At 42.8% G+C, this 22,635-nt stretch overlaps 1 protein-coding gene across 3 annotated transcripts in view; it reads right to left on the bottom strand.

Annotated features, from left to right (window-relative positions):
• Nucleotides 1-90: 90 nt before the first annotated feature.
• The window catches only part of LOC110526143 (rho guanine nucleotide exchange factor 28), a 70,383-nt gene continuing 47,838 nt past the window's right edge, over nucleotides 91-22,635 (bottom strand). For all 3 annotated transcript variants that reach the window (XM_090238174.1, XM_036980414.2, XM_090238175.1), the window contains 19 exons: nucleotides 20,513-20,564; nucleotides 19,924-20,044; nucleotides 19,673-19,797; nucleotides 19,233-19,373; nucleotides 18,764-19,014; nucleotides 18,468-18,593; nucleotides 18,107-18,224; nucleotides 17,608-17,868; nucleotides 17,261-17,337; nucleotides 13,596-13,774; nucleotides 13,210-13,298; nucleotides 12,722-12,913; nucleotides 12,458-12,586; nucleotides 12,088-12,221; nucleotides 11,653-11,700; nucleotides 11,200-11,475; nucleotides 6,114-6,365; nucleotides 4,778-5,108; nucleotides 91-4,273 (listed from right to left, as the gene is read on the bottom strand). In XM_090238174.1, coding sequence (XP_090094300.1) covers nucleotides 4,077-4,273; nucleotides 4,778-5,108; nucleotides 6,114-6,365; nucleotides 11,200-11,475; nucleotides 11,653-11,700; nucleotides 12,088-12,221; nucleotides 12,458-12,586; nucleotides 12,722-12,913; nucleotides 13,210-13,298; nucleotides 13,596-13,774; nucleotides 17,261-17,337; nucleotides 17,608-17,868; nucleotides 18,107-18,224; nucleotides 18,468-18,593; nucleotides 18,764-19,014; nucleotides 19,233-19,373; nucleotides 19,673-19,797; nucleotides 19,924-20,044; nucleotides 20,513-20,564 — 3,099 coding nt within the window. In that variant the 3' untranslated portion in view covers nucleotides 91-4,076. The remainder of the gene's footprint in view (nucleotides 4,274-4,777; nucleotides 5,109-6,113; nucleotides 6,366-11,199; nucleotides 11,476-11,652; nucleotides 11,701-12,087; nucleotides 12,222-12,457; nucleotides 12,587-12,721; nucleotides 12,914-13,209; nucleotides 13,299-13,595; nucleotides 13,775-17,260; nucleotides 17,338-17,607; nucleotides 17,869-18,106; nucleotides 18,225-18,467; nucleotides 18,594-18,763; nucleotides 19,015-19,232; nucleotides 19,374-19,672; nucleotides 19,798-19,923; nucleotides 20,045-20,512; nucleotides 20,565-22,635) is intronic.

Genomic DNA, 22,635 nt, shown 5'->3' on the forward strand with positions numbered 1-22,635 from the left:
ACGAATGGGAACAAGACAACATGGCTAGTTACCATGAGGTAGAGCCTATGTAAAACTGAACTATTCACACAAAATAAAAATGCTATACAATTGCTGGTTATGCATTTTATAGTATATTGTTAATATGGCACAAGGCACAGGTTTCTTTCAATTATACATATATTACAACTTAAGGGGGAAAACATCCATATTACACAACATCAACAAAAACATAACATTATACGATGTGTCTTCCGCATTTAACCCAACCACTCTGACAGTGCATGAATACGTCACAATAAATAACAAACAAACCAACATGTAATCTGTATTTTCTCTTTAGAGTAATAAGCAAGCTCTATTAAACAAACTACATCTTGACAATGGACATTTGGCACATAGTAGAGTATGGGTGCTGAGGGTGCTGCAGCACCCTGCAAAAAATCAGGATAAAAATAAAAATATTAATAAGTATTTCCACAAAAGTAGTGCACTTGGCCTTTACTAGTCCTGTATTAGCGGACCGATATAGCCATCTATAGCACATGCAACAACAACAACAAAATCACAGCACCCCCCCACATCTTCCCAATGCCCCTAGCAGATAAAAATTCAAAGAGATCCCAAAAACTCCCCCCAAAATGGGCATGTCGTCAGTTAATTGTTTTGTTAAATTTTTTTGCTGTGCACTGAAAGTGCTTTATCTTGAAAACTTAACTGCTGACTTTTTAAACAGCTGATTAGTGAACAAAATACTAAAATATAGTTTTTGAACAAACTACACCTTTAACACTATGAGTGTGTCCTAACCTCTTATGGGAGTGCTCTGCAATCCTGCATTTCAACAAGGGAAATTAAGAACATCATAAAAGTGCAACTAGTTTTGAAAAGGGAAGCACAACAACACAAAGTGCACCAAATTAAAATACCTATAGTTTTAAGGAGCTTTTGTGCACAAAGGAAAATTGGTTTGAGTTTCCACTAAAGAGAGGGTTACTTACATAAAACACATACTGCACTCCTAGAATTAATGGCGACTCGAGGAACTCCGGAGATCCTCAAGGATCACCTGGAGTTCCTCAAGGAATCATTGCTAGTCAATGGTTCATATTTGCACCTTTGGTTAGTTAATAGATCCTTGGAGGAACCTTTAACGTTGCAATGTAACAACAGGTTCCTGGAGGAACCATGTAGTGGAGGCGTGGCTTAGTAAGGGCGTGGCTATACATTCCTGTTCATATCTATTGTCATCACATGTTAAAGTTGAACACTGACAGTTTTGTAGCTTCATTGAGGCGTACAGAGATTTAGGAGTTCCTCGAGAGCCTATGCAATTCCCAAAGTTGGAAAAGTTACAATTTATTACTATATGTAATCAGCTATGTTTATATTATTATGATGAAATTCTTATTAATATTATATTAGAATATGCAACATGCATAAATATTGAAGGAAATTTGAAGTGTACAAACTTAACATGATGAACAGGAATAACATTTAATCTCACCCATGAGATTAAATGTTATTCCTGTTCATCATGTTAAGTTATATATATTTTACCCCCTTTTTCTCCCCAATTTCAATCTTGTCTCATTGCTGCCACTCCCCAAAAAGCTCGGGAGGTGAAGGTCAAATCATGCGTCCTCTGAAACATGAACCGCCAAACCGCACTTCTTAACACCCGCCCGCTTAACCCGGAAGCCAGCCTCACCAGTGTGTCGGAGGAAACACCGTTCACCTGATGATCGAGGTCAGCCTGCAGGTGCCCGGCCCGCCACAAGGAGTCGCTGAAGCGCAATGAGCCAAGTAAAGCCCCCTAGCCAAACTTTCCCCTAACCCGGACGACGCTGGGCCGCTCTATGGAACTCCTGATCACGGCCGATTGGGATATAGCCCGTGATCGAACTTGGGCTGTAGTGACGCCTTAGACCACTGCGCCACTCGAGAGGCCCTATCATATATTATTAAATTGATTCAGAATTGAACCCCTCCCATCACAAAAAGGTTCCGGTTTGAACCTTTACACAGGGGTTCCTCGAAGAGGGGTTCCTCAAACAACCTCTGAACTGGAAAGGTTCCGCTCAAAAAGGTTCTTCCAGGCAGGTTTACTTCTAACAGTGTGTACGAACAGGCACTTATTTCTGATTACATACAGGAACTAAAAAATTGTCAATATACACCTGTATTTTCTTAAAGATCATACTTTCAGTCATGGCAGTAGCTAAATATGAGGACCAAAAAATGAAAAAGTATACAAAACAATAAGAACACCTGCTCTTTCCATGACATAGAATAAAAAGGTGAAAGCTATGATCCCCTTATTGATGTTGCTTGTTAAGTCCACTTCAATTAATGTAGATGAAGAGGAGGAGGTAGGTTAAAGAAGGATTTTTAAGCCTTGACACAATTTAAACATGGATTGTGTGTATGCCATTCAGAGGGTGAATGGGCAAGACAAAAGATTCAAATGCCTTTGAACGGGGTATGGATAGTAGGTGCCAGGCGCACCAGTTTGAGTGTGTCAATAACTGCAACGCTGCTGGGTTTTTCAACAGTTTTCCGGTGTGTATCCAAAATGGTCCACCCCCCAAAGGATATCCAGCCAACTTGTCACAACTGAAAGTATTGGAGTCAACAAGGGTCAGCATCCCTGTCGAATGCTTTCGACACCATGTAGAGTCCATGCCCCTAAGAAATTGAGGCTGTTCTGAGGGCAAAAGAGGAGGTGCAACTCAATATTAGAAAGGTGTTCCTAATGTTTGGTATTGTCACATCTTCTCCTGCTCCTCCCCTCTGGCATTCGACGTCGCCGGAATACTAACCATCGGTCCTGGGATTCATCATTACGCACACCTGGCACTCACTATGATTCACACCTGGACTTCGTTCATCATTTCTTCCCCTTTAAGTCACTCTCCTATGTTCACTCACCAGTTGGTATTATTCTTGTGTACCGGAGTGTAGCCATATGGAAATGTTTTGTTGTTTTATTAAACGTTTCAACTGCACCTGCTTCCCGACTCACAGCTCCATTATTACAGGCATACTCAGTGTATAAAGCTCTATTAAGGGTCAACATCTAAATATGGCTCCCAGCGTTGATCAAAGCTCAGAATGCTTATATCATTGATCTGACTGAATTCCAATCACGCCTGCCTCTTTGCGAATGAGTGGAATCATGAACAGTGGTTTGTCCATTATGTATGCCTGGATTTGCCTTTTTAGCAGCTCATTCGCCACTCTCTCAAACGGTTAACTCTGCCCTTTCGCGGCACAGGCCGAGAGCGACGTGAAATTAACTACCCCAGCTTGCAATCGGCTCAATAGGAAACTAGTCTAGAGACAATGTTGACAGTGTTTGCGAGATGTCGGACTAAAGGCAATTTAACTGTCCCGCACTCCAGCCATGTCTACAGACATCCCCCAAACAAAAAACGATTATCAGAAAATGAGTGCACAACTGGTAAATAGTCGCTTATAGATATGTCAGTCAGGTGGCCATCTGCTGGCAGAGACTTATTGCAGTAAGTTGAAGGGCTCTGGCTAGTTTTACTTAGCCAGCTGGAAGGATGAAGTAAGAAGCTAACGTTAAACGGAGCCTACCTCAGCAGGAGAAAAAAAAAACACAAAGTTGTAACTTTGCTTTATAGAGTAAGCTACTGATACAGACAGTGATGTGAGGCTAAGGCAGGCTGCAAGGCGGAAGCAGATAGGCAGAGAGGGAGCAAGCAGAGAGAGAAGTTAGTACAGTGGTTCCTAAAGTTGGGGTCAAGGCCCAAAGTGGTGTCCCCTGAGAAAATCTGTACTAATCTTATAAAACAAGCTATGAACTTAAATGTTTCAATATAAACATTCAAATGGCATATCTTCCCTAAAGGCCTACATTAAAATGCAAACAATACAGTACAATACAGCTAAAAATGTAATGCTTTTTTGTTTTGTCGCTTCCGGACGAAAACTCAAACCCATTTTTTTGGTAAAAAACATTTACATGCACACACACACACAAAGGCAGAGAGGGGGTACATTGATAGATGTACATAAGGCAGTTGGCACTGCACACTTCTCTCCCATCACTCCATCAGTCTTGTCATTCCTCAGAGGTACACAATGTTCTCCTCTCCCCCATCCTCACTGTTCTTTCCATTCAAAGAGAAGTAGGCCTGTGGGGTGAGGAGAGGAGTGAGGGATGCCGAGGTGGGGAAGTTCTCCTCGTACAGACCCAGGCCTGTGACCCCTGACCCCAATGAACCCAACAACCCCAGGGTCAGCCTGTCCTGTGGAGGGCTGAAATCTAACAGAAGAAAACAAGGAACATTATCGGCCAATCCCAAATCAACCCCTGGCACCTGCATCAACCTCTTGCCCCTCCCCATATGCATTTGGGTGGATCAGAATGGACAAAATATTTGTAAGAAATATGTCTATGTTGTTTAAAAGCTTAACTTACAGTGCATTTATGGGTTATTTTTTTTACTTGGGGGGGGGAAATACATAATTGGTGGAGTACTGTGGATACACCAGTATACCTGTGAGCCTCCCAGGCCCTTGATGCCCAGGGTTAAGAACATCAATTATAGATTAATAATATTACATTGTATAACATTCTTTAAACGTATTCCACGTGTCCCTTGGCCAGAATCAATTTAATATGTTGTTAGTAATGTTCATATAATAAATGATAACAATAAATAAAAATATCTGTCTGCAGTACCCACAGACCCCACTTTGAGAACCCCTGGCTTAAAATCCTCTGAGATACACAAAGATTTGCTGTCTATGACAGCATCATACTCACTGTTGTTGTTGGGCCCCTCATGTCCTGTGGTGAACCTGCTCCTAAAGGGGTTGTTTTGGGAGCTTCCTGACTGGAGGTGACTGTGTTGGTGTGTCAGTAATTCTGTGGATGGTTTACTGTGGGCCTGGCTGAGCAGAGTGTTGAGGCTGTTATAGAGGCTGGGCCTGAGGCTCAGTTTGGGGCTATGGAGGGGGCTGTCCTGGCTCTTTCTCAGGCCAGAGTGGAGGCTCTGGTGCTGGTGCTGGTTGTGGTGGAGACGATTCTGTTGGAGGGAATGAAGAAGAGCAGCCTCGTTGCCGTCCAGGCTGCCTGACCGACTGTGGTTAGACACCTGAGGGGAGAGGAGGGGGAGAGGGTGGGGAGAAGAAAGTAGTTGTAAATCTCAGCAGAGAACACACACAATCCTACCAACCTTCACAGTCGTTCATATTTCCAATTTTTCTCTCTGTCACACTTATTCACTCACTCCTTCCTTTTCTATGGCTCAACCCCCACCCCCCCTTTCCCTCCTTGTACCTTCCCCACCCACCTAATCTTGTTCACCAGACACTTCCACCCAATGCTCGGAAGGTCTGGTAGATCAACGTGTCAATCCTGACCTTCGTTAACCCAAAGAAAGAAGGGAAAAAAGTCCCAGTCCAATAGAAAAAGTCCTGATCCATAGCCATTGATTATACCAGAAGCTACAAATTAGTAATGAATCTTTAAGCTCTTCCTTTGTGGGTCTATATATCCAAACAGCATGCAGAACACCAAGGTGTCAAAAGCATGGTTTCAAAAGCTAGCTAGGGAGACCCTCCCTCCTCTGATTGGTTATCGGACGGTCACGTTGTCACTGAGCTCAGAGTCGCCGACTGCTAAGTCACTGAATGTATCCTTGTGTTTCCTGCCCCCATTGAAAACACCTGGTGACTGGTAGTTTGGTCGCTAGAGGTCTGTCCTAGTATTATTGGGCCATAATCAACCACCTCCCTCCAAACCTTCCCTCGAACATCACGTCTGATGCAACAAGGAGATTTCAGCTGTTTGAGTCCATTTTCTCATTTTTATTAGGATCATTTGTTTTCTCCCACAAGATTGACACACATTGACCACACAGATTTCGATGTATAGCCAGCAAGGCATCTACATTAAGTCAGCGAACTACTGTTTAGCATCTCAAATTTAGGGGAATGCTTTTACTGTCACACACACATGTTTTCTGATTCAGAGCCACAACTTGCATGTTCAGATATTATTATTATTAAAAAAAATGTACTCCCACATAGGCCAGATTTGAGTCATTGTTCTTCCAGGCTTATTTGCACCAATTAGCCTTGGGAAGGTTACCACCCACCTGTTCCAGGTCCAGCGATATCATAATAGGCAGGGAGCTCTGGCGGTTGTGTCTCCAGCTCTGGAGCAGCCTGTGCTCGGCTTCCACCCTGTCCCTGTCCCTCTCCATGCTCCTCTGACCCTCCCTCAGCTTCTCTAGGTTCTGCTGGTACTCCAACAGCTGCTGCTCCAGCTCTTCCCGCTCGCGGCGCAGGCTCTCAGCCTCCAGGTGGCACTGTCGCTCGCGCTGCTTCAACAGACTCACCTTCTCCCCCTATATGCAGAAGAATAGTATTGGCATCAGAGAGATGGGACGATAGCAAGTTAAAACCTCTCTGCACACGGAACCCGCTAGCGGGCTGAAATTCCACAACATACGGTGATCGCTACATAAATAGTCATATTAAACATTCATGAAAGTACAAGTGTCTCGCATGTATAGAAAGCCTAAAATCTTGCTAATCCGACTGCATTGTCATATTTAAAAAAGGATTTACTGCGAAAGAATACAATGCGATTATCTGAGCATAGAGCCCCATAAAAAACTACAATTTTAACCAGCACAGGCGTAACATAATCACAAACTGCATTAAAATAAATCGTTTACCTTTGACGATCTTCGTCTGTTTGCAATTCCAATGCTCATTGTTACACAATGAATGATCTTTTGTTTGATAAAATCCGTTTTTATAGCATTTTGTGAACCGCTTGTGTCGTGAATTCCGTCTCATTCCATTTTCGACGACACATTCCAGGTAAATAACCCACACAGAACGTGATTTTTCCAGTCATGTTTGGTTTCACTGCAATCAACTATTTTTTTTATAACACAATCAAACCTGATGGGCCATTTCGCGGGACGTATTGACTGAAAGAAACCGATTTGAAGACAACAAGTCATGAAATCATTGTGCACCAATGATTTGCCCGCTGTTTCGTTGATTGACTGTCTTTTAACCCAATGACCACTGATCGTCTTGAAATCTAGCTGGGTAGATAGCCAATGAGCTGAGGTAAACGGCAATAGGTCAAGTTTATGTGTTGCAAGACCAACCCATGTAGTAAGCTCCAGCGTAAAGAGAGTCATTCGCTATTGAAGTTTCATACCGGAAGGAGAAACACATATTACGCACTGCATTGTTTGGTAAACGCGCAGATTCAGCTGTTTATATGTCAATCAGTTTGGCGACTAAGTCAGGGAAAGCTAAATCTAAGTCTAGATATACAGATGTACACACAATTTTAGATTACATTTATTGGGAAAGTGAGACAGATTGTTGTAGGACGATTCATTTAGCGATTGTGGAGGAATATTTTTTGAACGGGAGAGGACATCGTTTTGGACTGGTAAGTTCTTATCATGCTAATGCCCTTGTTTGAAATTAATAATATAAAATATTATTTGTGATTTTTATTTTATTTTAGAAGCAATATATAAACATGTAATGTCATGAAATGTGAAATGCGTGTGTCTGCCGCCCCACCCCAACCCACATGAAAATAGCCTATTTGAGGCTGTTGAGGGGAGGGCAGGCCCACAACAATGGCCAAAGTGAAATGGAGACAGTAGATCTAGCTGTTCTGTCGTAATATAATAAAGACAGTAGATTTAGCTGAAATGTCATAATATAAAAGAGACAGTAGATCTAGCAGGTCATAATAATATATTCAACCTTATGTTCCCTGTACTCTATATATATATCTGTTTATTATACCTGTTGAATAAGGGCTCATATGTGAAACTATTCTAACTGAACATTTTCTTTCACAGTGACACTGACTCCGAATGGGAGTCTTATCCGGTGTCCTGTGTGAATTTAAGTATGTTCTCTCTAATTCTCTCTTTCTCTCTCTCGGAGGACTCGAACCCTAGGACCATGCGTCAGGACTACCTGGCATGATGACGCCTTGCTGTCCCCAGTCCACCTGGCCTTGCTGCTGTTCCAGTTTCAACTGTTCTGCCTGCGGCTATGGAACGCTAAACTGTTCATTTTTACTCTTGAGGTGCTGTCCTGTTGCACCCTCTACAACCACTGATCTCCACCCGGCACAGCCAGAAGAGGACTGGCCACCCCTCATAGCCTAGTTCCTCTCTAGGTTTCTTCCTAGGTTTTTGCCTTCCTAGGGAGTTTTTCCTAGCCACCGTGCTTCTACACCTGCATTGCTTGCTGTTTGGGGTTTTAGGCTGGGGCTATGTAAATTGACTTGATTTGATAGAGGACTGAGGGTCTTCCAAACATTGAAAGTGTGTAAATAGTTACCCATGTAATTTTGTAAATGTATATATATATATATTTATTTTTTCATATCTTTTTTTATCAATAATTCTATTTTTTCCCAATTTTTTTTCCCATTTATTTTTCTAAATTTTTTGGGGGGGCGTGTGTTAGAATACCATTTTGGTATTTTGTATATAGTTATTTGTTTCAAAATGTATACCTTCACCAATTTGGCCACCTGGGTACATTTGGGCTACTTGTGTGGGACACCTGGGTGACTTCATGATAAATGTCATGTAAGCACACTCATTTTGGAAGTTATCATTCTGAAACTTTGCACAAGTACTGTTGCCCTCTTATATTTTTCACTGAAATTGTCCCCATCATCCTATCTGAATGTTTGTTTTATCTTGTTCATTTTAAAGATGATGATACAGAAATCGTATGGTTTTTTCCATTGTTTTATCTAAACCAGATCTATTGTGTTATACTCTCCTACATTCAATTCACATTTACACAAACTTCAGAGTGTTTTCCTTCAAATGGTACCAAGAATATGCATATCCTTGGTTCTGTGCCTGAGCTACAGGCTGTTAGATTTGGGTATGTCTTCAGGCGGAAATTGCACAAAGTAGGGGGGGGGAGCTCTAAGAGGTTTTAATAAAGGCTTAAAATGAACATAATGTGCTATGGCACTCTTATGTCACCTTATGTCATTCTTACAGTACCAGTCAAACGTTTGGACACACCCACTCATTCAAGGGCTTTTCTTTGTTTTTACTATGTTCAACATTGTAGAATAATAGTGAAGACATCAAAACTATGAAAAAACACATATGGAATGATGTAGCAACCAAAAAAGTGTTAAACAAATCTAAATATCTTTGAGATTCTTCAAAGTAGCCACCCTTTGCCTTGATGACAGCTTTGCACACTCTTGGCATTCTCTCAACCAGCTTCCCCTGGAATGCTTTTCCAACAGTTTTGAAGGATTTCCCACATATGCTGAGCAATTGGTGGCTGCTTTTCCTTCACTCTGCGGTTCAACTCATCCCAAACCATCTCAATTGGGTTGAGGTTGGGTGATTGTGGTGGTCATGTCATCTGATGCAGCACTCCATCACTCTCATTCTTGAACAAATAGCCCTTACACAGACTGGAGGTATGTTGGGTCATTGTCTTGTTGAAAAACAAATGATAGTCCCACTAAGTACAAAGCAGATGGGAAGTCGTATCGCTGCAGAATGCTGTGATAGTCATGCTGGTTAAGTGTGCCTTGAGTTCTAAATAAATCCCAGTGTCACCAGTAAAGCATTCCTACACCATCACACCTCCTCCTCCATGCTTCGCAGTGGAAACAACAAATGCAGAGATCATCCGTTCACCTACTCATCTGTCCTCCAGCTAGATCATTGTGCTACTCTACAGTGTGCTGTTTGTGGCTACTGTAGACCTTCTTTGCAGAATAGTGTGTTTTAATCAATTGTTTGGTGACGTAAATATATTCAGTGTAGTTATATCTAAGGACAACTTTTTAAATGTTCTACAATTGACATTTTTAGGAAATTCACTGAGGAGGATGGTTCTCCCCTTCCTCTTCTGAGGCGCCTCAACTGGTTCCACCCTCTTATTGCTTTCCAAAAATGTAAATAATAATTTGACAATGCCATCAAATGTTATGCATTTTTTGGCAACTTGTAGAGATAGAAGAGGTCAACTAAACATGTAAAAATGTTGATCAAGTTCTTTTGTTATTCACTCTTACTTGAAAAAGAATAGACTGCAAATAACTAGCTGGTTCTGATAATAACATGTCTCACTCAATAAGCACCCCCACACCATCACACCACCTCATCCATGCTTCACAGTGGGAACCACACATGCGGAGAACATCCGTTCACCTACTCTGCATCTCACAAAGACACGGCGGTTGGAACCAAAAATCTCAATTTTCGACTCATCAGACCAAAGGACAGATTTCCACCAGTCTAATGTCCATTGCTCGTATTTCTTGGCCAAGCACGTCTCTTCTTCTTATTTGTGTCCTTTAGTAGTGGTTTCTTTACAGCAATTCGACCATGAAGGCCTGATTCACGCAGTCTTGACAGTTGATATTGAGATGTGTCTGTTATTTGGGCTGCATTTCTGAGGCTGGTAACTCTAATGCACTTATCCTCAGCAGCAGAGGTAACTCTGAGTTTCCTTTCCTGTGGCGGCCCTCATGGGAGCCAGTTTCATCATAGTGCTTGATGGTGACTGCACTTGAAGAAACTTTAAAAATTCTTAAAATTTCCTGCATTGACTGACCTGTTTTAAAGTAATGATGGACTGTAGATTATTTTTGCTTATTTGAGCTGTTCTTGCCATAATATGGACTTGGTATTTTACCAAATAGGGCAATCTTCTCCATACCACCCCTATCTTGTCACAACACAACTGATTGGCTCAAACGCATTAAGAAGGACGGAAATTCTACAAATTACCTTTCAATAATGCACACCTGTTAATTGAAATGCATTCCAGGTGACTACCTCATGAAGCTGGTTGAGAGAAGGCCAAGAGTGTGCAAATCTATCATCAAGACAAAGGTTGGCTACTTTGAAGAGTCTCAAATATTTGTTTAACACTTTTTTGTTTACTACATCGTTCCATATGTGTTATTTCATAATTTTGATGTCTTCACTATTATTCTACAATGTAGAAAATGGTAAAAATAAAGAAAAACCCTGGATTGAGAAGGTGTGTTCAAACTTTTGACTGGTATAAGGGGCTTACGTAGTGTTCTCTTTGACCTAAATCTCCTATCAGATTGTGCTTTGACAGTACTATGTCACCCTATGTAATTCTAAAGTCAGTGTTATGACAAGATTATGTATTGTGAGTTCTTACCTGTTGTCTCTCCCTGGCCAGGCACTCTCTCTCCCAGCGCTGCTGTTCCTGTCTCAGCCTCCCCTGTAGCTTCTGAATCCCCTCTACCTCCTCTCTCCTCCTTTCCACACTCATCCTCTCTACCTCCTCCTTTTTCTTCTCAGTACTCCGCTGTTTCTCCTGCTCCTGGGCCACATTGCCATGGAGACAGGAGGGGGTGTGTGGGAGCGGGTGCTCTAGCTCCAGTAGGAGGAGCTTTTGAACCTCATACCAGCTGTCCTGGATGGTCACAGCTGCCTGCACACACCAATACATGGTATTTACAAACAGACCCTTTGGTGTAGGCGGATCTGAATTTATCAAAATAGGTTTAAGTAATTTGGTGATTTCTATAAGTAGCCTTCCAGGCTAAGGGATGCTACCGCCAGGTGGTTGTTTGGGCACTAGGGTTAAAGAGTGTGTGACGTTTCTCACCTGCAGACTGTAGAGCAGCTGGGTCAGGCTCTGGACACTCTCTGCCACCTGCAGGATAAAATATGCCTTTACAAGAGGACAGACAAAACTATGAAATCTGTTGGCACTCCTTTGCCACACACACACACACACACACACTATCCTCGTGGTGACCTAAAATTGACTTCCATTCAAAATTATATTTTCCTTAACCTCTAACACTAAACCTAACCCTTACCCCTGACCTTAACCCGAATCTAAACCTAAACCAAACTCTTAACCCTAACCACTGACCCTTATCCTAAATCTAATCCTAATTGTAACCCTAACCCCTAAGCTAAAAATAGCCTTTGTCATCAAGGGGACATGAGAAATGTCCCCAAGAGGGAGAATTTTTCTTGTTTGACATTTTGGGATTTTAGGTCCCCACAAGGACCCACACCTATCCACACACACCTTCATTGGTGCTCCATTGGTGTCTCTTCTCCTCAGCTCGGTTATAGAGTGCCACAAGATGGTGTCTGGCCCTGCCCACTCGCCATCCGACACCAGAGAGGCCGAGCTCACACTGAGCGTGCTCGGATAGTCCACTACAGTAAGAGGACACCAAAAACAGTCCATTTAAAGAAACAGTTCATGATTATAGTAGAATCAAACACTTTTGACATTCTTTCTATTTTGGGGTAAACTATTCCTTTACTGTGTGGTTGTGTGTCTCATACTCACTCTCTGTAGGCGATTCCTGGGTAATTCCATAGTCGTTGGAGGTCGTGGTTAGGGTTAGAGTTAGGGGCTTATTAGGGTTAGGGTTAGTGTATTGACTCACACTCAGCGGGTGACTCCTGGATCCTGCAATGGCTGTTGTAGCTGCAGTACTCTGGGACTCTGACAGGGGGGCTGTGGCTGGGCTCAGTGTGGGCCTCACTGGCCTGCAAGGTAGACATCAGCTTCTCCGCTACATACAAAGAGAGCGAGAGAGAGAACAAGAGAGCGAGCGAGGAAAGAGAGAAGAGATGTCTCTCAATATACTCTCTAATATAAAAGGAGAGGATGCAGCTGTGCATAGTGCGCCTGTATGTGTGGTTCTCACCCTCTTTGAGTGCAGCTGTGAGTAGTGCAGTGGTCTGCGGTGGCATTTGAGCATCAGGGTCTGGTTGGACCAGTAGGTGGTGCTGTGGCAGGGGCTCTGGTGTATGAAGGGTTAACTCTGTCAGCTCGGCATACAGCTGTAGCTTCTCCTCCAGACCACTGCAGATACGCTGGTCCTGACTTGCCAGGGTGTCTGAAATAACGATATAGATCATGGATCACACTCAGTTTAAAGGGAAGTCCTGTAAATTGCAACATAATATTGGATGGTTCCTCAACCTGAAATTGGTCTATTGGCCAGGAGAAAATGTAATCTATGGTAAGAAAGTCAGCTGAAGTTTGTAATGGCTATTTATAAGAAAAGCAAACAATGGACTACAGTTTCTCCTGGCTCACAGACAATTTTCGGGGGGGGGGAAACGCTACAAAGTGTCTGTGATGGGAATGGTTAAGTCCATGATGAATGTGTAGGGATGACTGATGTCTTACCTTGGAGTTTGTAGATCTTCTGAACTCTCAGCTCAGTGTTCCGTCTGACCTCAGTCTCAACACATCTCTCTTCCTCCTCCTCAGGACAACTAACACACACACACACACACACACACACACACACACACACACACACACACACACACACACACACACACACACACACACACACACACACACACACACACACACACACACACACACACACTGTTTGGCTCAGTCGGTAGAGCATAGCACTTGACACGCAAATAGTCGTGGGTTTGATTCCCGCTGGGGCCACCATTATGTAAAATGTGTGACTGTATGTCGCTTTGGATAAAAGTGTCTGCTAAATGGCTTATTATTGTTATATTATCAACACACAAACACTCACACACACTCCTCACCTCTCTACGGCCCGTCGTATGTGTCTCATCCAGGCGTTCCTCTCTTCTTTCGAGAAGGTGTGAACCTCGTACATCTCAGGCCCCACTGAGGAGGCAGAGATTAGGAACATCCCTCTCTCCTCATTGGCTACCTCTCTCACAATTAGCTTCTGCAGGGGGATGACTGGGGGCTTCTGGTCCTGGAGAGGGACAGTTTAAATAAGGTCATTTTCCGGGAAAGAACACTATTGGCATCCTGTCTGACTGACGGTTCTCCCTGGCTCCCTGTTTAGTTGAATAGTTCTTCATTTTTTCGTTCTCCTTTTTTGTTTTGTCTACTTTTCAGCCTGTTCTCTGTGAAGTACCGGAGTTCTGCAAAAAATGTTTTTGGTAAACAGCTAAATGATGGGGCTGGAGAAGTGTACACACTCTTAAATTCATAGACGGAACTATGGATGCAAGGACTGACCATACATGAAATTAAAATGACAGTACCAATACCAGTTTACCCCTTTAAAACCTGTTACGGCTAGACGTTCCGCTAGCGGAACCCCTCGACAACATCCGGTGAAATGGCAGAGCGCCAAATTCTAATTAAATTACTATAAATATTAAACTTTCATGAAATCACACATGCAATACACCAAATTAAGGCTACACTTGTTGTTAATCCAGCCAACATGTCAGATTTCAAAAACTCAGAAATAGCGATATAATTCATGCCTTACCTTTGAAGAACTTATTTTGTTGGCATTCCAAAATGTCCCATAAACATCACAAACGGTCCTTTTGTTTGATAAAAAAATGTCCATTTATTTGGCACGTTTGATCCAGGAAAACACTGGTTCCAACTCGTGCAACATGACTACAAAATATCTAAGTTACCTGTAAACTTGTTCCAAACAACTTTCCTAATACAACTTTAGGTATTTTTAAACGTAAATAATCAATCAAATTTAAGATGGGATATTACTGTGTTCAAAAGCGGCCGAAAACAAAGTGGAGCGTGCTTTCAGGTCGCGCTTCCCAACCACAACAGTACACTAGACTCGACCCTCGTTCTGAACAGCCCTGCTTCTTAATTCCTCAAAGGAAAAACATCAACCAATTTCTAAAGACTGTTGACATCTAGTGGAAGTGATAGGAACTGCAAGCAAGAGCCAGAGAAATCTAGATCCATAGAGAAATCCAATTGAAAAGAGAGTGACCTCAATTTCTTTTCCCTGGATGGATTTTTCTCAGGTTTTTGCCTGCCATATCAGTTCTGTTATACTCACAGACGTTATTTTAACAGTTTTGGAAACATTAGAGTGTTTTCTATCGAAATCTACCAATTATATGCATATCTTAGCTTCTGGGCCTGAGTAGCGGGCAGTTTACTTTGGGCACGCTTTTCATCCAGACGTGAAAATACTGCCCACAAGCCCGAAGAGTTTAAATTGCTCTCATGCCATGTACAGTTCATTTGGAAAGTATTCAGACCCCTCCCCCCTTTCCACATTATGTTACTTTACATCCTTATTCTAAAATGGATTAAATAAATATTTTTCCTCATCAATTTACACACAATACTCCATAATGACAAAGCGAAAACAGGTTTTTAGAAACGTTTTCAAATGTATTACAAAGTAAAAACAGAAATACTTTATTTCCATAAGTATTCAGACCCTTTGCTAAGAGACTCGAAATTGAGCTCAGGTGCATCTTCTTTCCATTGATCATCTTTGAGATGTTTCTACAACTTGGAGTCCACCTGTGGTATACTCTATTTATTGGACATGATTTGGAATGGCACATTCGTAGATCTCCGAGACAGGATTGTGTCGAGGCATAGATCTGGGGAAGGGTACCAAGACATTTATGCAGCATTGAAGGTCCCCAAGAACACAGTGGCCTCCATCATTCTTAAATGCAAGAAGTTTGGAACCACCAAGACTCTTCCTAGAGCTGGCTTCCTGGCCAAACTGAGCAATCGGGAGAGAAAGGTCTTTGCCAGGGAGGTGATCAAGAACTCGATGGTCACTCTGACAGAGCTCCAGAGTTCCTCTATGGAGATGGGAGAACCTTCCAGAAGGACAACCATCTCTGCAGCACTCCACCAATCAGGCCTTTATGGTAGCGTGGCCAGACGGAAGCCACTCCTCAGTAAAAGGCACAACAGCCCACTTCGAGTTTGCCAAAAGGCACCTAAAGTACTCACCACCATGAGAAACAAGATTCCCTGGTCTGATTAAACCAAGATTGAACTCTTTGGCCTGAATGCCAAGCATCACGTCTAGAGGAAACCTGGCACCATCCCTCCGGTGAAGCATAGTGGTGGCAGCATCATGTTGTGGGGATGTTTTTACAGCAGCAGGGACTGGGAGATTAGTCAGGTTGAGGGAAAGATGAATGGAGAAAAGTACAGAGAGATCCTTGATGAAAACCTGCTCCAGAGCGCTCAAGACCTCGGAAGGTGAACCTTTGGCCCAGTCTAATAGGACAAAGACCCTATGCACATAGCCAAGACAAAGCAAGAGTGGCTTCGGGACAAGTCTCTGAATGTCCTTGAGTGGTCCAGCCAGAGCCCGGACTTGAACCCAATTGAACATCTCTGGAGAGACCTGTAAAGGGAGTAGTACACAGCGTTGTTCCAGATCTTCAGTTTCTTGAAAATTTCTCGCAAGGTATAGCCTTAATTTTTCAGCACAAGAATAGACTGACGAGTTTCAGAAGAAAGTGCTTTGTTTCTGGCCATTTTGAGCCTGTAATCGAACCCACAAATGCTGATTCTCCAGATACTCAACTAGTCTAAAGAAGGACAGTTTTATTGCTTCTTTAATCAGAACAACACTTTTCAGCTGTGCTAACATAATTGCAAAAGGGTTTTCTAATGAACAATTAGCCTTTTAAAATGATAAACTTGGATTAGCTAACACAACGTGCCATTGGAACACAGGAGTGATGGTTGCTGATAAGGGGCCTCTGTACGCCTATGTAGATATTCCATTTTAAAAAAATGCAGTTTCCAACTACAATACTCATTTACAACATTAACAATGTCTACACTGTATTTCTGATCAATTTCATGTTATTTTAATGGACAAATTATTATTTTTTTCTTTCAAAAACAAGGACATTTCTAAGTGACCCCAAACTTTTGAACGGTAATGTAAGTGTCGAGATGGTGCGTTAAATCCCTGACGAAGCCAATGTATCCCATTGAATCCATTTCAGCCATTACAGGGATGTGTTTGAGAGGTCATTACAAACATTGTCGGGAAAAATCGAAAGGCACAAGCAAAAGAAAGAAAGAGTCGCAGGAATAAAATGGAAGCAATCAAGCCAGTGTTACAAGTGGATTTTGCACCCCTCAAACACAGGAAATAGTTGGCTAAAAAAGACAGACCCTCGGGTGGGCGGGGCATGCGCGATGCCAGTTAGAGGTAGTTTCGCGAGCCAATCATGCTAGCATGCTAGCTGTCCCCATATACTTCCAGTCATTGTGCTAACACTAATGAATTCATCTGACTCTGGGGAAGTAGGCAAAGGGCTTGATTGTCAAAATCCCGAAGCATCCCTTTAACGAATCCTTTTTGTTACTTTTTGCAGGATTTTTTAGGTATGGAATCGAATTGCAGATAAGGCACGAGGTAATGAAATAATGAATCAAGTGTAATGTAACGAGATTGACCAAACCGGCATACCACGGCAGCAAATATGAGTCTCTGGTCCTTCTCCTGCAGGAACACCAGGACATCAGTCAGCAGCAGAGCCAGGGTGTCTGCAGAGAGAGTGGGTGAGGGAGAGTGTTAGAATAGACACTGTTGCGACCTAGGTTGGTGCCACAGTATAAGCCACTGCCTCTGGAATGCATTCCGCTGCAGCATGGGTTCGAAATCGGCCCACTGTTATTTCAGAAACTCTCTCCTCTATCTTTCCACTTGATCTATCCGATCATATAAAAAGAGTGGGACTGCCACATTCCTAAAAAAAAAAAAAAACGAACAGAAAAAATAAATAATGTTATACACACACACTGACCTCACCCTACCTTTTAGTCTTCCCGTAGCGGTTTTCCAGTAGACAAGTCCCTTGTGCTGCAGCTCCCTCTGTTGGTGTTTTCCTAGCAGGTCGTCCTTGCGGAACACCTCGCCGCTCTTCAGCTTGGAAAGGCTCTTGTTCTCCACGCGGCTCAACACCTCCTGCAGCTCCTGGGCTTTCTCGTACTTGCTCACACTCGTGTCCACTGCAGTGATGATGTCACGCACCTGAGTGAGTGCCCGCGACAGCTCAGTGTGCTCCTCACTGCCCTCTGGAGGTAGAAGGAACAAAACGCTTCAATTCAGCGGCTAAAAACGATCTATACTGGCATACTTGACAAAGTTTCATTGTATAGTTGTATACATAGTGCAAAGAAGAACATACTTTCTCTCTCATGCTCTCTCCCTCTCTTGCTTTTATGCTCTCTCTCTCTCTCTCTCTCTCTCTCAATTTTGCTCTCTCTCTCTGTCTGTCTCTCCCTCCCTCCTTCCCCCCTCTTTGTAACTGACCGGGTGTATAGTGCAGTATCCTCTCCAGTAGTACAGGGTACTTGGTGATGCGCTGAGTCACTAACAGGATGAACTCTGGCACCTCCCTTCTTCTGACCAGAGAGTTGTTACTCTGTTGCTGAAGAAGAGACAACAACTGGTGTGTGTTGAGTGAAAGATAGACATTTTACAGAGGAGCAGTTGCCATACAACTTTCCCAGTTAAAAACGGCCTCAGTGGCATCGGTAGTCATAAGAAAAGTGTTAATAACACACACAAAACCAAGGTAAAATCATCTTGTTCAGTCCCTCCTTAAGGGCATTATTGACCAAACATAAAAACCAAGTTGGACTCAAAAAGAAAGCTTCCATCAGAAACATACTTTGACAAACACCTGGAACTTCTTGTTCTGCTGCTGCAGCTCTTTGAAGACTTTGACAGCCTCCGTGTGGTGACTACAAAACTCTCCGTACACTTGCTTCATCTTCACAGCGTTGTCTTCTGAGAACTAACAACAGAAATAGGGAATATGAATAGGCCTTGAGTTGTCCAGAAGTGTGTAAATGTGGTGTTTGTATGATGTGGTGTTTGTGTTTGCATGTTAACAGTGAATGTGCATTTGTGAGTAATAAGCATACATGCATGTGCTTGCATCTGTTGTTGTGTGTGCGTGTCAACCTGTTGCAACAGTATATCCCCTATACTGTGGATGCAGTAGTTGTGTGGGTGTCCGGGCTGGGCTGAAGCGTATCGCCGCTCCTGTAAAGATCCGAAGAGATTCCTGTGGAAGAGCAGGAGAGGATCCAGACAGGGAAAGATGCGAGCCACACACTCCCAGTCCAGTTGGAGCTCATCCAGCATCCCTCGACGAAACACCTCGGACATCACCGTCAGTGTCTGGATGTGGTGCAACTCTGTCTGCATCAGCTCTACACGGGGAGAGAGAGAGACAGACAGAGAGAGGATTATGTATAAATGCTTGTTCACGCACACACACACACTGGTGCACATGCACAAATGCATGCGCACACACACACATCAACACACCGTAGATATGAGACACTGAAATGTGTTGCCATTCCTTTCTCATGGGTACATGACCATTGTACGTACACACACTCTCACACATGCACACACACTAACACACCGTAGATGACATCCTGACGTTTGACGGTGTGTTTGTCGTGTTTTCTGCAGAACTCAGTTGTGACGGCCAGACTCCAGGACTCAACCTCAAACCCCACCAGGTCAGCCGATAGGTCGCTGAGCAGGGGGGCGTCGACCGACTCTGATGGAGATAGGTCAACTTATTAGGTAAGGCACTGCAATAGACTAGCGTCCTGTCCATGGGTGTATTTGTGCTTTCAGCTGCCTCACACTACAGAAACAGGAGATGGAACAGAGACAGATCCTGCCCTATGGGCCATTCTGGCTTGGACAAGGCTCCATCTGAGAAACTTAACACACACTTCTGCTGTTGAATCTTGTCTGTTTTGTATGTTTACAGTATGTGTTGATGATGTACCTTAACAGGTCTGGTCCTTCTAATACCCTGGTGTTGTGCAGTTGTACAGTTCAAGCCATTACCCTGTGTGGTGAGATGGTAGTCTGTGGATGATGCGGTCCCTGTGACCTGTACCCCCTCTTCATTAAGGGAGCAGCTGTTCCACACGTCACTGTCCACACTGACCCCCACAGCATCCCTTAGCCTCCTAGAGAGAGCGAGACGGGATCTATTAGTGAAGCTGGAGAGACCTGTGCAGTGTGTGTGTGTGTGTGTGTGTGTGTGTGTGTGTGTGTGTGTGTGTGTGTGTGTGTGTGTGTGTGTGTGTACTCACCTGTCTGTAGACTCAGAGGGGCTCTTAGATAGGGGAGCAGTCATATATTTTCTGCCTCGGGGCAGCATGGTGAGGAGGGAGGAGGAAGAGGTGAGGGAGGCAGGGGAACCCTCCCTCATCACTGAATATGGGGACAGGAGAGAGAGGGGGGAGAAGAGGGAACATGTCAAAGATGACAACATTCATCCAGCCCAGTCCAGAAGTTGTATATAACAACAACAATTCTACTAATTGTGTTTCAAAGGATCAAAACTGAGAATGTCTCCTTCAGTCACCTGATCTGACCTTGACTTCTTAACTTGACCTCTGTGTCACAAACACCCATAACAGGGACAAAGCCTCACACTGTAGTTATAGTGCAATGGCGCATTCATTCAGTGTGTGAGAAATGCTCAATGTCCTCACATTGCAGGCACACACACGCACCTGGCCCCCATTAAACTTTAACACATTATCAGAGAGGAGGAGGGAGGAAGGGGGAGGGAGGGAGAAGGTATACCTAACTTACTCGGCAGGAGAGATGAAGGAGAAGAGGAGGAGGATGTTGATGAATGGAGATAGTAGAGGAGAGGAGGAATGGCAAACTTACTGTGTGGGAGAGATTTGGACTTTAACATCGCCACATTCTTCTCCAGAGGCCTCTGAGGACAGGATAATCAAATCAAGATTTATTAGTAGCAGTTACTTAGTAGTTCATTATCAGTACATCTACTAGCCTTCTCTAATTTGCACATGAGATTGACTTAACAGTATGGGGGTGGTCCCGATAAATCTGTAGTTTATCATATGCAGTGGCGACGCGTCATTCAGGGCAGGTGGGGCATGTTATTTTGCCATTAATATGTGTCACATATCAGTTTGCAAACAATATAAAAAAAATAATAATAATTGAGTTAATAAAGCCGCACACAAACTAGGTGTCTTTTTTGCTTTCATGGGTAAGGCAGCTCCAAAATGCTGGTGTTTCAGCCTAGCTCAGTGCTTTCTGTGTTGGTGGGGCAGCCAGTGGAAAATACGGAGCGTAGGGGTTGGTAAAGGAAGAACCCCATGAAATGGACAAAAATGAATGGCATCTATTGGCATTGGGCCAACCATACACACAATTGCGAATACCACTCAATTGGATGGCAGTTGGTCAAAAACATATTGCAAGATAAACATGTCAAATGCCAGGTGTTATAAACCAAAAATACAAAAGGTGGCGAGCGAGCTCCGCCGTAGGATTTCATATATGAAATGGTCAGAAAGTCAAGTCTCAAACGTGAAATCTTCAAAATTGTAAAAATAAATTTTACCTCGTAAAAAGTGTGTTTTGGACCATTTTTTGAAATGTTTTCAATTTTTTGGTAAATTATACATACACTACCGGTCAAAAGTTTTAGAACATCTACTCATTCAATGGATTTTCTTTCTTTTTACTATTTTAGACATTGTAGAATAATAGTGAAGGCATCAAAACCATGAAATAACACATGCAGTAACCAAAAAGTGTTAAACAAATCAAAATACATTTTATATTTAAGATTCTTCAAATAGCCACCCTTTGCCTTGATGACAGCTTTGCACACTCTTGGCATTCTCTCAACCAGCTTCATGAGGTAGTCACCTCATGTCCAGGTTGATATATTATCGAATAGATATTTGATATTTATCGCCGTTGTCGTGACCACTATTTCTGGTGGATTTCTGAACATAATGTGACAAACAAACGGAGGTATTTTGGGTATAAAAATAATCTTTATGGAACAAAAGGAACATTTGCTGTCTAACTGGGAGTCTCGTCAGTGAAAACATCCGAAGATCATTAAAGGTAAACGGTTAATTTGATTGCTTTTCTGATTTTCGTGACCAAGCTTCCTGCTGCTAGCTGGACATAATGCTATGCTAGGCTATCGATAAACTTACACAAACGCTTGTCTTGCTATCGCTGTAAAGCATAATTTAAAAATCTGAGACGATAGGGTGTTTAACAAAAGGCTAAGCTGTGTTTTGCTATATTTCACTTGTGATTTCATGAATATGAATATTTTCTAGTAAGATTATTTGACCGTTGCGCTATGCTAATTAGTGTAGTTGCTGACAATTCTCCCGGATCCGGGATGGGTAGTTCCAAGAGGTTGAAAGTTAATTTGTGGAATTTCTTTCCTTCTTAATGCGATAAAGTTTCTTCAAGTGCAGTCACAAAAACCATCAAGCTCTACAATGACACTGGCTCTAGTCACGGGAATGGAAGACCAGGAGTTACCTCTGCTGCAGAGGATAAGTGCATTAGAGTTACCAGCCTCAGCAATTGCAGCCCGAATAAGTGCTTCACAGAGATCAAGTAACAGACATCTCAACATCAACTGTTCAGATGAAACTGTGATTCAGGCCTTCGTGGCCGAATTGCTGCAAAGAAATCACTACGAAAGAACACCAATAATAAGAAGAGACTTGCTTGGGCCAAGAAACACAAGCAATGGTCTGTAATGGTCTTGTTAATCTAACTGCACTGTCCAATTTAAAGTTGCTATTACAGTGAAATAATACCATTCTATTGTTTGAGGAGAGTGCACAAAAATTTGAACAGGAATGCAGTGGTTCATTGGATCAGTCTAAACCGTTGCACATACACCGATGCCATCTGGTGGCCAAAATCTAAATTGCCCCTGGCTGGAATCATACATTATGGCCTTTCTCTTGCATTTCAAAGATGGTACAAAAAATACAAAA

The sequence above is a fragment of the Oncorhynchus mykiss genome, chromosome 6, assembly GCF_057628025.1.
Source record: "Oncorhynchus mykiss isolate SJ-2025 chromosome 6, ASM5762802v1, whole genome shotgun sequence".
NCBI lineage: Eukaryota > Metazoa > Chordata > Actinopteri > Salmoniformes > Salmonidae > Oncorhynchus > Oncorhynchus mykiss.